The following is a 15,674-nucleotide window of genomic DNA, read 5'->3' as shown; positions in this document are numbered from 1 at the left end:
CTCACATAATTTTAGAAGTGTTTTTATGTGACTAGAAAAGTCAGTTGTTGAATCAATTAATCAGAAGTGAGAGGGGTGGGACTTCCCTGGTGGCACCGTGGTTAAGAATCTGCCTGCCAACGCAGGGGACATGGGTTCAAGCCCTGGTCCGGGAAGATCCCACATGCCACAGAGCAACTAAGACCGTACTCCAGAACTACTGAGGCTGTGCTCCTGAGCCCGTGTGCCACAGCTACTGAAACCCATACACCTAGAGCCCATGCTCTGCAACAAGAAAAGCCACCACAATGAGAAGCCCACGCACCGCAACAAAGAGTAGCCCCCGCTCGCCGCAACTAGAGAAAGCCCGCACACAGCAACTAAGACCCAACGCAGCCAAAAATAAATAAATACATAAATAAATAAATAAAAATTTAAAAAAAAAAAGAAGTGAGAGGGGTGAGTAGCCATCAGCCAAGCTGTCTGAGGACGATGCTGAAAACCAAACCAGACTAAGGTAACTATAAATATTGTAAGCCGTTACATTTTCTTACAAAGAGCCTCAGTGAAAGATTTCCACTTTTTCACATGGATTAGTAATTAAGGTAAAAACTAAGGACCCTTCCTCACATCACTTTCCCCCAGGAATAGAAAGATATCCTTTTACTAACTTCTACCTATCCCGATTTTAGACATGTGTTATTCTAGGCTGTGATCTATGCATTCCATTAGAAAATATAACTTGATCTACACTCAGTTTCAGTGTGTTCCATGCAGCGGTCTCCAAAACGGGGACTGTATCGTACTGCTGGATTTTTTCCATGTCTCAGGAGACAGCATTAATAATGTAAGAAATCTGCGCCATTTTCATACTTCAGAAAATGAAAATACAGTATGACCATAAGAAAAATGTCTGCTGGATTCTGAAAGCCCCTGACAAATGACAAGTGCTGAGTAGTCCTGCTTAGGCCAGCCTGGGTGGAGGTGCTGTGCTTCCGTTCTGTCCTCAGTGACAGGGCTCAATGTTTGCTTCCAGAACGATGTGGCTGCACTTCTGAAACCAATATCGGAAAAGATTCAGGAGATCCAGACTTTCAGAGAGAGAAACCGGGGGAGTACAATGTTTAATCATCTCTCGGCCGTCAGCGAAAGCATCCCTGCCCTTGGGTGGATAGCTGTGGTGAGTCTGGCTGGAATGGTGCCCCTGCACCTTGTCAGGTTTGTGGAGTGTTTGGGAGAACTCATGGCTGCCTTCAGGCTCCTTCATCCTCCGCCTGTTACACGAAAGGAAGATTCCTTTCAGGCTGAATACATCAGCTCTTTCTTACCCTTTTGAAGTTCAGGGCTTTGTGTTCTGAGATGTGGAAAGTGCTTCACTGATTTTACGGAGCAAGATTTGCCTCCAGCTTTCAAGTCAGCATCTGCATTGCTTCTCTTCTTCTTTAAGGCATTTTCTTTCTTATCCTATTTTTTTTTTTTTCTTTCTATGCTTGGGTGATGGTCCTGTTCTCTCAGTCCCCCAAACCCGGTCCTTATGTCAAGGAGATGAATGATGCTGCCACCTTTTACACTAACAGGGTCTTAAAGGACTACAAACACAGGTACGTACCTTCTTTTATTGACCAAATTTTCAATTGATTGTTTGTTAGACATTTGTCCCCAAGCTTAATGTAGTTCATTACTGATTCCTTTCAAAGTCTAGTTTACTACAAACATTAAGGAAAAATCCCATCTTTGCAGGTAAAGCAAAGTGGAAAGTGAAATCAATGATCCAGATAATATGTGTGTTTTAGAAAGTCTGCCTCAGTTCTCTGGTAATGAATAAACTCTCCCCACGTGAATGCATGTCACTCTGTTATGTATCCCCACAATAACGAGAGAGATCTGTGATGGTTTGTGATGGACCAGCCCTAAATGGACAAACCTTTTACATTGATCAAAATAGAATTGGTGAGAGTTCCCTGGTGGCACAGTGGTTAGGAGTCCATCTGCCAGTACAGGGGATGTGGGTTCAATCCCTGGTCTGGGAAGATCCCACATGCCACGGAGCAACTAAGCCTGTGCATCACAACTACTGAAGCTTGTGTGCCCTAGAGCCCGTGCTCTGCAACAAGAGAAGCCACTGTAATGAGAAGCCCGTGCACAGCAAAGAAGAGTAGCCCCTGCTTGCCGCAACTAGAGAAAGCCCATGCGCAGCAATGAAGACCCAGCGCAGCCAAAAATAAATAAAATTTTTAAAAAAATAGAATTGGTGGGTGAGGAGAGAGAATAAACAGGGCTTAGGAAATGAAGTATAAATGAGGAACAGAGATGAGATGAGACAATGAACCAGGCCAATGAGAGGGAAACCAGAGATTGCATTAAGATGAAATACAGTTGGGTGGACAGAGAGACATCTGTAAGAACAGCCGCCATTCAAAGTGCTGCTGAAAGTACAGATGAGACTGAACCAACGGGTTTTGCCTGGAGAGCCAGCTTAAAAGAACATTGCATTCTCCAGCACAAATAATAGATCCTAGAGAGCCGCAAACTGGGGCTAGAATTGGAAATGGGACTAAATAGGGAGAGGCCAGAGCTGAATAGACAGGAAGATATCTCTGAACTGCTGAAGGGGTGTCATGAGATCCCTCACCTCTGATGATGTCATGGCCTGCCTTGTCAACAGCTGGCAAGATGTGATGTGGCTGATGCTTCATCATGCAGGAAAGGAATGAGGTGAAAATAAGAGCAACAAAGTTCCACCCCCTGGGCACTGAGCTCAGAGTGAATCCCTCTCTGAGCCCTTAGGTGACGGGAGTAGAAATGATCATCAGTCAGCAAATGCAGGGGTTCCTGCATTTCACTCACAGACCCAGACTGTCCAGATGAAAGGGAACTTGAGGACCTGAATAGTCTGGATAATTGCTTCAATTCACTTCTTTCTATTACCAACATAGATCTAAAAATATGAGCCAGAAGAACAGGTTTTAAGTAGGAAAAGAAGAAAACAACATTATAAGACAAATTTTGTATGGAATATAGAAAAATTGCACAGAATGTGTAAATAAATACCTCCTGTAGTTCCAGGTCATTGACCAATACGACATATTCAAAACTTGCATAACTATTTCTTTTTTAGGTTATTTTTGGTTTTAATAAACATTGAGTAGATACAGAAGAATATTTATAAATATATGTAAGATATAAAAATTACAATATAAAAAATACCCATACATCCACCAATCAGTTTAAGAAATATGTACCAATACTTTCTTTTATTACTAAAAAATAGCAGTCACACTCAGCAATCCTACTGCTTGGTGTATTTCCAAAAGAAATGAAAACATGTCCACACAAAAGCTTGTACATGAATGTTCATAGCAGCATTATTTATAGTAGCCAAAATGTGCTACTGATGAATAGACAAATAAACTGTATATCCATACAATGGTATATTATTCAGCCATTTTTTTAAAAATGAAATATACAAGTAGCCGTATGGATGAGCCTTGAAAACATTATGCTGAGTGAAAGAAGTCAGACACAAAAAAACACATATTGTATGATTCCATTTATATGAAATTCCAGAATAGGCAAATCCATAGAGACAGAAAGTAGGTTAGCAGTTGTCTAGGGCTGGGGAAGTTGGGTGGAAATGTGGAGTAACTGCTAATGGGTGTAGGATTTCTTTTGGGGGTGATGAAAATGTTCTAAAACCACTGTGTTAATGACTGCACAATTTGAACTAAACTATTGAATTGTACACCTTAAATGGATGAATTGCCTGGGATGTGAATTATATCCCAATAGAGCAGTTATACTAAACAAAATAAGACAAAAACCAGCCTCAGTGTTCCCCTCCCCTCATAGAGTTTAGTCATTCTATGTTAGCAAAACAGGTCTTAGAGCTTTTAGGAAGTGCAGCTCTCGAGACAGACTTCCGCCCACCTCTTTTCCTCCTGAGGTCTCTCCCACCGTAAGGAAACTTTGGTTAAATTACTGATACTCAGTAACAGACTCCCTGCACCCAGAGAACTGTGTTTGAGGCAATTGTGCCCAATGATATAACTCCAAATGTTGCCACTTTGTGTTGGAGACTATAGAACTGTGCAGTATGAATGAGAAGAGGCAAAATGGGCATAGAGGGAACCTACCTCAACATAATAAAGGCCATATATGACAAACCCACAGCAAACATCATACTCAATGATGAAAAACTGAAAGCATTTCCACTAAGATCAGGAACAAGACAAGGTTGTCCACTCTCACCACTATTATTCAACATAATTTTGGAAGCTTTAGGCACAGCAATCAGAGAAGAAAAAGAAATAAAAGAATACAAATCGGAAAAGAAGAAGTAAAGCTGTCACTGTTTGCAGATGACATGATACTATACATAGAGAATCCTAAAGATGCCACCAGAAAACTACTAGAGCTAATCAATGAATTTGGTAAGGTTGCAGGATACAAAATTAATGCACAGAAATCTCTGGCATTCCTATACACTAACAATGAAAAATCAGAAAGAGAAATTAAGGAAACAATCCTATTTACCGTTGCAACAAAAAGAATAAAATACCTAGGAATAAACCTACCTAAGGGGGAAAAGACTTGTACTCAGAAAACTATAAACCACTGATGAAAGAAATCAAAGATGACACAAACAGATGGAGAGATATACCATGTTCTTGGATTGGAAGAATCAACGTTGTGAAAATGACTATACTACCCAAAGCAATCTACAGACTCAGTGCAATCCCTATCAAACTACCAATGGCATTCTTCACAGAATTAGAACAAAAAATTTTACAATTTGTATGGAAACACAAAAGACCCCAAATAACCAAAGCAATCTTGAGAAAGAAAAATGGAGCTGGAGGAATCAGGCTCCCTGACTTCAAATTATACTGCAGAGCTACAGTAATCAAGACAGTATGGTACTGGCACAAAAACAGAAATGTAGATCAATGGTACAGGATAGAAAGCCCAGAGATAAACCCATGCACCTATGGTCACCTAATTTATGACAAAGGAGGCAAGAACATACAGTGGGGAAAAGACAGCCTCTTTAATAAGTGGTGCTGAGAAAACTGAACAGCTACATGTAAAAAGAATGAAATTAGAACACTCCCTAGCACCATACACAAAAATAAACTCCAAGTGGATTAAAGACCTAAATGTAAGATCAGACACTATAAAACTCTTAGGAGAAAACATAGGAAAAACGCTCTTTGACATAAACCACAGCAAGATCTTTTTGACCCACCTCCTAGAGAAATGAAAATAAAAACAAAAATAAACAAATGGGACCTAATGAAACTTAAAAGCTTTTGCACAGCAAAGGAAACCATAAAAAAGACGAAAAGACAGCCCTCAGAATGGGAGAAAATATTTGCAAATGAAACAACAGGCAAAGGATTAATCTCGAAAATATATAAAGAGCTCATGCAGCTCAATATTAAAGAAACAAACAACCCAATCCCAAAATGGGCAGAAGACCTAAATAGACATTTAACCAAAGAAGACATACAGATGGCCAAGAGGCACATGAAAAGATGCTCAACACCACTAATTATTAGAGAAATGCAAATCAAACCTACAGTGAGGTATCACTTCACACCAGTCAGAATGGCCATTATCAAAAAATCTAGAAGCAATAAATGCTGGGAAGGGTGTGGTGAAAAGAGAACCCTCCTGTACTGTTGGTGGGAATGTAAATTGATACAACCACTATGGAGAACAGTATGGAGGTTCCTTAAAACACTAAAACTAGAGCTACCATATGACCCAGGAATCCCACTACTGGGCATATACCCTGAGAAAACCATAATTCAAAAAGATACATGTACAACAGTGTTCATTGCAGCACTATTTACAATAGCCAGGACATGGAAGTGACCTAAATGTCCATGGACAGATGAATGGATAAAGAAGATGTGGCACATATACACAATGGAATATTACTCGGCCATAAAAAGAAATGAAATGGAGTCATTTGTAGTGAGATGGATGGACCTAGAGTCTGTCATACAGAGTGAACTAAGTCAGAAAGAGAAAAACAAACACTGTATGCTGGCGTGTATATATTGAATCAAAAAATTAAAAAAATAAAAAATAGTACTGATGAACCTAGTGGCAGGGCAGGAATAAAAACATAGTCATAGAGAATGGACTTGAGGACACGGTGGGGGAGGGGGAAGCTGGGACGAAGTGAGAGAGTGGCATGGACATATATACACTACCAAATGTAAAATAGATAGCTCGTGGGAAGCAGAAGCATAGCACAGGGAGATCAGCTCGGTGCTTTGCGATGACCTAGAGAGTTGGGTTAGGGCAGGTGGGAGGGAGACGCAAGAGGGAGGGGATATGGGGATATATGTATGCATATGGCTGATTCAGTTTGTTGTACAACAGAAACTAACACAGTATTGTGAAGCAATTATACTCCAGTAAAGATCTATTAAAAAATTAAAAAAAAAAAAAGAAATGCAAGACAATCCGCCCTGCTCACATAAAAATAGCAGTTCAGGAAAGAACAAGCTTAAGTTGCAAAAATATGTCAGCATGAACAGCCCATGACGACTTCGACATCATAAAAGACCTCTTTACCTAGTCTTTTCTCAGAATATACAGAGGTGCCTATTCAAGACACCTAAGTCTCTGTCTTTTTGCATATCACCCTTGGAGGCCATTTTTGTTTTTATCTCAGTTCATCAGCTCCTATCCTCCTCCCAGTCCCTACTTGAGTGTATCTTGGGCCCATGGGTGTGAGTGATTCTCACCAGGTGGTAGTATAGCCAAGAGGGTTAGAGGTTTCCACTTTTTTGTACATATACAAAGAGAGTATAGTATTTGCTCCTCAATGTCAGCTATTAAGTAGAAAATGTACTTCTGACAGCATCAAGGACAGTTCATTTAAACTTAATGGACCACCTGAAGAGTACGTAATACACTGGGGAAATGCAGCCACGGGTGTGGATTTATTCACCTCACTTCCACAAGTAGCCAGACCAGTCCCAAGTCACCGTTGAGCTTCCAGGATCGATAACCCAAACAAAGCACAATACTCCACAACCACTCACTCAACACCCATTTATGGGCGCACCCAAGCCGGCTGTGTCTTCCTTCTGTGTGAGCTCAGTGAGGGCTGTGGGGTGTTGCAGACTCATTGATGAGGCATCGCCAGTGAGGCAGGCTCATTGCTGCCTACCTGACAGACAGGCCCGTGGGTGGAGGAGGTGAAAGGCAGGCTTCCTTGTGGTTTACACAGAAGGGCTGTGGCCAGTGGACTCTGCATCTGTGCAACCTTTTCGACTGGCTTGACTGGTTGCTTGGCTCTTTTTCAATAAATGAATAGAGCAGGTTAATTATTTTGACTTTCTAGAGGTAAGACCTCTCTGAGTCATAATCAGTCATAATCTGAGTCCCATGTCCTTCCCATAGCTTCTTACAGGGGAAGTGGAACTGAGGCTGGGTTTGCAGCTCTGGAGGTATAGTTGAGTCCTTCTCCATTTGTTGTCTCTTAGAAACTGACTTCAGGTTAAAAGGCACCATACTGTTATGCCTTATTACAAGTTTTGCTAGAACTTTCTTCAAGTTAAAATCATACTGTAATAGTTAAAAGAAAAATGAATTTGCCTATGCAGGTTTGGATTTCATCCTTTGTTAAACTTTTTAATAGACGTGTACTGAACGTGCAGCCTGCTTTTTCTAGAATGCCTACAGACGTGTGTTGTAGGTACATACACCTGTACATATGCACATGTATGTATTAAATGACCATATATATAAATATATGGGTTTGGGTTTTGATTGTAAAAGTAAAGTGACAATGAAATATTTCATAGATTTGATCATTATAGTCAGTAAATCTAAAGATGTAGAACAAAATCACACTCATGTTTTTCCTCTTTGAGGGGCAGATAATTATGACTTCAGTTCCCCATTTCCCTTTTCTTAAATGGCATGACTTAATACAGTAGGATTCTAAACATGCTTGTGGTACTTAGAGCTTTTCAAGGAAAACAGAATATGTCCAGAGACAAGTCATTACTGACAAGAGCTTGAATAATAGAGATTTCCTTCCATGATTGTCTTCAGATTAATGGCCCAGGTTTGTGATTAAATTTTTGTTAACTGAGATTTCATCATTTTCTCATTTACCACTACTTTATTCAAAGTAGGAAAAAATGTGTGAGTGGAAATAATCCAAAGGAAATGCAACTATTTTTGCCTACCTATAAATTTAATATTTCTAACAGTTCTCCCAATCCTGTATATTAATCCAGCTTTAAAAGTTGGATTAACATTTTACCACTTCTTGGTTCAGTAAAATTGGAATAAAAATACCAGTCATGCCCTGCCCCGCTTGCATTTGTCATTATGAGTATCAAATTGAAGTAATTTAAGTGACTGTCCCTTTAGAAGTATTGAGTGTTACCCATTCGTAGGAAGTCATTTTTCTTACTATAGCAACTTTCCTTATCAGCCCAAAATTCTCCAATTTGATTACACTTTCAACCGAATAAGTCCACAAATTATTAGAAAACAAACCAAAGGACGTTTTTCCTTTTCTGTACCATTCTCCTGCTTGAAAGTGCATTGTTTTTCATTTTGCATCAGAAGCAGTACAGAGAGAAATGGTCTCCCCTCCATGTTCATCTCCCCGTGAGAGATGACACGAGGATGAACTAAGTTTGGTGGATGCTCTCTCCGTGGACCTCTCTGCTCCGCACTGGAGCTCAGGGCACCCAGCTCCTCTCAGGGGAGACCAGGACCACCATCCTTTCAAGGTTCTTTTCGGAATCAGTCCACACTGACTGGTCTAGAAAGACAGTTGTTCCAGGGTCATCTGGAGCCTTAGTTACTGGATTGCCATGTGCTCCCCAATGTCTTTAAATAGATCCTAAATCCACTCTCTTCCACTCTCTTTTATGACAAAGTGATTTACGCCATGTGGATTGGGTAAAGTCGTATTTGAACATATGGAGTGAGCTTCAAGCATACATCAAGGAACACCACACTACAGGCCTTACTTGGAGCAAAACAGTAAGTACCCAGCCCTCTTCCACCTGAGTAACAAAAGGTCATAAAAATATTCATTCTTGGTAGCCTGGCAATTTTAGAATTTACCTCAAGGAAAGCATAAGATAAAATATACATGCAGAAGCTGCTTATGAAAATGCCATTGTCATAGGAAAGTCTGGAAACTGCCTATATGACACAGAAAAAGAAAATGGTTGAGTTGTCAGAAGAACCCAGTGAAATACTCTGGGGTCATTACAATACCACATATGGTGGTTACATGGGAAATGATTTACCAGTCAATGTTAAGTGATAAAGTAGAATGCAAAAGTTATGAGCACTAAGACGGCATGTGTATTAAGAAACTGTGTGAGTAAAATCGAGGGAAACAAGAAGATTTGAGAATAGCTATAATTTTAAGAAGATAGAATTATGAATAGAATGTTTTTTAAATGTTTTAAATTTCCCTTTTGGCATTTTAAAGTTTACTAAGTAATATTTTTCAATACTTTGGTAATCCTAGTGCTTTGAATGGTATCCTAGTCCTAGGATAAAATCCCACCTGTGTCTGTTCCGACTTGAATTCCCACATGAGATTCTAATCTGACTTTTGCCCTCTTCTTCACCTTGTCTCTCCTGTCTTCCCCTGTCTCACTGGCCCAGCACTACCAAACTACTTGTGAAATTCTGAACACATGCAGTGCTTAGACTGAACCAAATCAAAATGTCATTGTTTCAAAATTTGCAAGTCTCATATTGTTTAACCTTTATTGCGATGTCCTGAACATATATCATGCTGTATGACCTGAGTTCCCTGGGGAACCCTCTTCCCCAAGACTCAGTTCCAACATCATCTCTTTAAGAAACTTCCATTGAGGGGAGTTCCCTGATGGTCCACTGGTTAGGACTTGGTGCTTTCACTGCCGTGGGCTTGGGTTCAATCCCTGGTCAGGGAACTAAGATCCTGCAAGCTACACAGCTTGGCCAAAAAAAAAAAAGAAGCTTCCATTGAACTCTGTTGGTGCCCCGTCTGGTTTGATGGCTCTCCTCTATGCCTCCTTCATATCTTCAGTATACCTCAGTCATATCCCTTTACATATAAAATTGTGATTTTTTGTGTGTTTTTGGAGCTCTCCTGCTGGATTGGAAACTGATCTCTGTCTCCAGCCCCTCGCATAGTGCCTGGCATGGAGGCACTATCTACTCAGTAAATAGTTTGAACTAAATTGTGAATTAGGGTACTCTTAGGATCATCCCTGCTCTTTAAAATCTCTGCACTTGCTATAAAAAGGCTTCCTGTGGAAACTTCTGTCCATTAGAAATGAATGTTACCTTTCGGTTGTCACAGTGGATGGTCTAACCAGAGTAAATGTTGAGAAGATGAAGTGGCATATTTGTGAACTCAGTTTAAAGGTAGAACCCTCACTCTCCCCACAGTCATAACCAGCAACTAACCTTCACACAGAACGTTGCTTTCAGTAGCATAGGCTTAATACCAAGGCAGAGTTTGTGATTTTTCAAAGCAGTGTAGGACTTCTACACTTGTTCCCCAACACTTGTGGTACAAATGTTAACACTGACCTCTAAAGACTGATGCTTCTTTTTATTTTCTACTTTGCCTGTTTTCTCTATAAGAAATGCAAGATACAGTAAGTTGATTATTTTTCTTCTGCCCACAACATTATGATTCTGTAAAGAGAGTTCATAAACATTTGAAGGGTTTTAATATGGAAGGGTATGTGTGGAGGTAGGTGGGTCTTTGTGTAGACTAATTGGAATTATTTTTCATACATTTCAAATGAGATGCTGTTTTGTTATAGATCAATTTGTCATAAAGGGGAATTGTCACATGTTTACCATGGAGATAGGACATCATGAGAAAACAGAAAACTAAACATCAAGAGTCCTTGGATGTCTTATTATTTCATGGTAGATAAATGGAAAAGGAATGAGAATCCATTTGTGGAAAATAATCATGTCAACAGACACTGGCCTATTAATTCTCCAATAGTGCCCATGGAAAATGAATAGAAAATTACTTTTTAAATGGTTTGAATACCTTTAATGCAATGTACAAAGCTGAGTAATTATGTTTTGAATATAAAAAAGAAGGATCGGGGCTTCCCTGGTGGCGCAGTGGTTGAGAATCTGCCTGCCAGTGCAGGGGACACGGGTTCGAGCCCTGGTCTGGGAAGATCCCACACGCCGCAGAGCAACTAGGTGCGTGAGCCACAATTACTGAGCCTGCGCGACTGGAGCCTGTGCTCCGCAACAAGAGAGGCCGCGATAGTGAGAGGCCCGCGCACCGCGATGAAGAGTGGCCCCCACTTGCCGCAACTAGAGAAAGCCCTCGCACAGAAACGAAGACCCAACACAGCCATAAATAATTAAATAAATAAATAAATAAACCCAAAAGTTAAAAAAAAAAAAAGAATTCAAGGTTCACGTGCAGATCAGGCCCAGAGATGACTTTAAAAAAAAAAAAAAAAAAAAAGAAGAATCGATTATTACAGATAAATAAATGTAGTTGTTTTCCTTTGTTCTAGAGTGAACACTTATCTTTTCATCATGTTTGTTAGAAATATATGCTTTGTAACAATGAGTTTGAAACTTTTAAAGGCAACCCATAGTAAGAAATATATTTTACACACACACACACCCTTCTCACAATACTAAAACAAGTTTCACAAAACAATACTTTCTTTCACCACATGGAATGCATTCAGATATTTTCTTTTGTGTTTTACTTCATTTTTTTATAAAATCCTGGCTCAGACCCACTAAATTGATTCCATGATCCACTAATGGGTCACATCCCACATTTTGAAAAACATGTTATAAAACATAAATGTTATATAAATATAAATATTTATTTATCTATTTATATAAAATATAATCCTTATAGCATACATTAGGAGGTATGGATTGCCATGATAATAATGACAGCTATTATTTATTGAGCACATGTTATGATATGGGCAAATTCTATTTAAAATGGTAATCGTTATAAAGCAGAGCATCTACTTCACTTCTTTCATGGAAAAGTAGTATGATAAAGTTTTGACCAGATACTAAAAGTGAGGAATGATTATGTAAGAAAATGTTGGTTCAGTGGTAACATCACATATACAAAATCTTTTGGCAAACTTTAAGATATATGCATAGAAATATATTTCCTAATATTTTTATCTTCTTCTAAAGTTTGGGGTTAAAATAAACTATTACAAAGTATATTATAAAAATTATAGTTTTTCATTTTAAATCTAAATTAGTAAAAACTATATAAAAGATTCCAAAACATAATCCTTAGAATAAATCAAACTGATTTCTTCTCATTTACTATGGCCTGTTGACATACCAGCAAAACAAATCATAAACAATTACAGCCAGTATCACAGCGTTATTGCAGAGAAGAGGGAAAAGGCTATTAGAATTATCTGATCAAATAGCCTTTGGGAGGAAAAAATAAATAAAAATCATTTCATTTATTTGCCCACTTATCACAGGTCTGCAAAAAGTATGCAGAAAGGTGGGGTGTTGGCATTCATTGTCACTGCAATATTCAGAAGTTTTAAGAAATGCATTCCATCTCAATGGACAAAGTCAAAAAGCTTATGGCGACTTAACATCTCTAGTATTTTGAGTAACCATTGTTTTCTTCTATTTTCAAATTGGATTTTGAGATTTGAGCTCTATGGGGTGTTAGTGACCAACAGCATGCTGCTCTAGACTGAGTTTCGAAGCTTGCATTGCTCTGAGAAATGCTCTTTCCCTTGAGTTAACAGTTGGAACTGAACTTGCTGTTCCCACCTCCTAGCCTTTGTGTTCAGACTGCAGCTGTGCCAGGCAACTGTTGTGCCCTTCAGTTGTTCCACAAAATGTAAATCTTTGAGGCCAGCAATTTTTCAGGACAGTGATTGGAGAGAGGGTCCGTGTGTGTGCACAAGTGTGCTGGCGTCGGGGTGGGTGCGTTTTGGGGGAGAAAGCAGCTGTGGAGTAATCTATCTGGAATTTCTTGTTACATTTACTGTGGTAAATGGAATCTTCTCATTCTGTCAGCTTTTTTTCACATGACCATGGACTGGAAGAACCCTGCACCAGAAATGACTTGCAGTTTTCAGTTAGTTTAATTATTGGGAACCCTTTTCCATATTAATTTACATAGTTTCCTCAGCCCTGGGTTTCAAATGCACTTTGTTGAATAAATTGATCTCTTGGCAGGAAGCCAATGGAGACACTATTATTTATCATCCCTTGCAGTTGGTCAGATTTGTAATATTCGTTGGCAGTTCCTGCAAATCAGATAACTTAAGCTGAAAGACAGAGGCCTGATCTTTACGCTTATAATGACCGAAATAACATTCTTTTTATGAATTGTCCAGATCAGCAATCCAACTTTTATTCTGTTCTCTGTAGATCTGGCCAGGAAAAAAGGTCATGAAAATAATTCTATGAATAGGATACAGTGTGGTTGTTTTCTTAACTTTCTGGTGTGAAATTTGTTGACATATTTTTGTCCTTTTATGTGTCTTTCCAAATTAGTTTTGAGAACAGCCAGGGTATAATTATTTGTAGAATAGAATAAAACTACACATAGATGAATGTGTATAAAGTCTTATGTTGTGGTGGTGTAATTCTTTCTACTGATAATGTGGATTTTTAAAATCTATACACCAGTTGTCATCCATCCTAATCTCCCCGGAGCCTCCAGTAAATGAAATCACTGGGAGTGGTCACAGTTATAGACAAGGCGGGGTTTGATTTTTCTCAAAGCAGGACACTCTATGATCACTCCTTTTCCTCCAGGTAGATATTTCTTTTCAGCCTGTTTCTCAATGTAAAGGCCAAATGTCCATTAACAAAGCAAAAGTTTAACAGTTTGCTGGTGATCACATTAAAACACAGCCAGAGGGTGTCCTGACTCATAAATAATGTAGACTCTGTAGCACATGATTAAATATGTATGTCTCGTAAGTTTTCAAGTCTTCTGGCCTCTCTGGTTTCCTCTTGATTTTTACAAGCAAAAACTGTCCTCAATCTTTTACATCAAAATTTTCATTTAGAACTTGTACCAAACCTGTGCCTTAGGTTTATTAATCAAGGTGAATAGGTGAAACCTCAGCTGGTGTGTTGTTTGTCTCGACCACAAGCTCACAAGCTCACAAGCTCACAAGCTCACAGGAATACCTCTATGCGTCTACGGAGAGTGGGTCTCTTCAGTCTACCTGACCATCATCCTCCTGTCATCACTCCTGGGTTTTTAGCTCCCTTTTGGGGCTTTGGGTAGCCAGTTCCTTTCGTTCTCCTCTGGAAGAGATCCAGACTGCTCAGAGGGAGTTAGGGGTGTCATTGACTAACAAAGGAGCTCTAAACACACAGATAATGAAGTTAGGTTGGAAACAGCTCTGAGTTCAGCCTGAAAGAGACTACAGAAATTAAACAAACGTCGCCGAGGCTCCCACCTTCTATGGACCAGCTTCTCAGCAAGGTGCTGAGAATGCAAAGATGGGTACGTGACACAGCAGACGCAGTTCCTGTCCACAGAAACTTACGTTCTAGCTGAAGAACATAAGAATGATACAACGTGATAGAATAGGGTGAATAGCATGCTAGAGGTAAGCAAAAGCACGATGCTTACATAGACCAGGAAGACATGGAGGGAATACCCAATCCTGTAGTACAGTGTGGTTCTTGGGCCAGCAGTGATAATGGAAACTTGTTAGAAATGCAGAATCTCAAACATCACCCCAGACCTCCTGAATCAGAACCTGCATTTTAACAAGATTTCCCCAGGTGATTTATATGCATATTAAAATTTGAAAAGCACTGCTCTAGTATAGTCATGCTGGACCAAAGGAATCCAATTTGTGGGAGACTCAAGGAAGGCCATTAGTTTTTACTCATTCATTTGTTTAGCAATTCATTTACTTAATAACCATTTATTGGATACCCACCTCGTACAAAGCACACACCAGACATTGTATTAATGCTACAGTTTCTGCCATCAAGCAGCAGGTTTTAATTACAATGCAAAAAAATAAATAACAATACAAGGCCATGTTGGAAAATAAACCTTGCTAATTAGACTTCTGGGTGGGCAGGAAGGGCAACAAAGGGCTACATTTGATATGAGTCTTGTTTTGTTATGGTTTTTTGTTTTGTTTTGTTTTTATTGAAGTGTAGTTGATTTATAATATTATATTAGTTTCAGGTGTACTGATTTGGGTCTTGAAGGACAGTAGGAGTTTCCTAGGCAGACAGTAAAGGAAAGGGCAGTTCTTAGCAGAGAATTCAGCAGAGAATTGGGCACAAAGGACATGAACTAAGTACTTTGAGAGAAAAGCTGTTAGTTTTGCAGAGCTGAACATGGCAGGAGATGAGGCCAGAAAGGCAAATTGGGGCCATGTGGTGGAATCCTTATGTGTTATCCTGAGAAGATGGGTCCATATGTGGTGTGCAGGGTTTTTTCCTTCCCCACAGGCTTTTTTTTTAATTGAAATAAAGTTGATGTACAATATTATGTTAGTTTCAGGTGTATTACATAGTGATTTGACCTTTGCACACATTATGAAATGTTCACCACAGTAAGTCTAGTAACTATCATTTCCTAAAGCTATTACAATATTATTAACCATATTCCTTGTGCTGCATATTACATCCCTGTGGCTTATTTATTTTATAACTGTAAGTTT

The 15,674-nt window shown here is 39.3% G+C and overlaps 1 protein-coding gene across 2 annotated transcripts in view; it reads left to right on the top strand.

Annotated features, from left to right (window-relative positions):
• CAP2 (cyclase associated actin cytoskeleton regulatory protein 2) overlaps positions 1-15,674 on the top strand; it is a 136,682-nt gene that overhangs the window by 89,430 nt on the left and 31,578 nt on the right. The window contains exons 5-7 of one of the 2 annotated variants that reach the window (XM_007197169.2): positions 1,016-1,159; positions 1,495-1,580; positions 8,901-9,006. The exons of the other annotated variant lie outside the window; for it this stretch is intronic. Coding sequence (XP_007197231.1) covers positions 1,016-1,159; positions 1,495-1,580; positions 8,901-9,006 — 336 coding nt within the window. The remainder of the gene's footprint in view (positions 1-1,015; positions 1,160-1,494; positions 1,581-8,900; positions 9,007-15,674) is intronic. 2 annotated transcript variants of the gene reach the window in all.

This window comes from Balaenoptera acutorostrata, chromosome 10, assembly GCF_949987535.1.
Source record: "Balaenoptera acutorostrata chromosome 10, mBalAcu1.1, whole genome shotgun sequence".
NCBI lineage: Eukaryota > Metazoa > Chordata > Mammalia > Artiodactyla > Balaenopteridae > Balaenoptera > Balaenoptera acutorostrata.
Note: the sequence above shows the minus strand (reverse complement) of the source record. Positions and strands in the feature narration are given on the sequence as shown.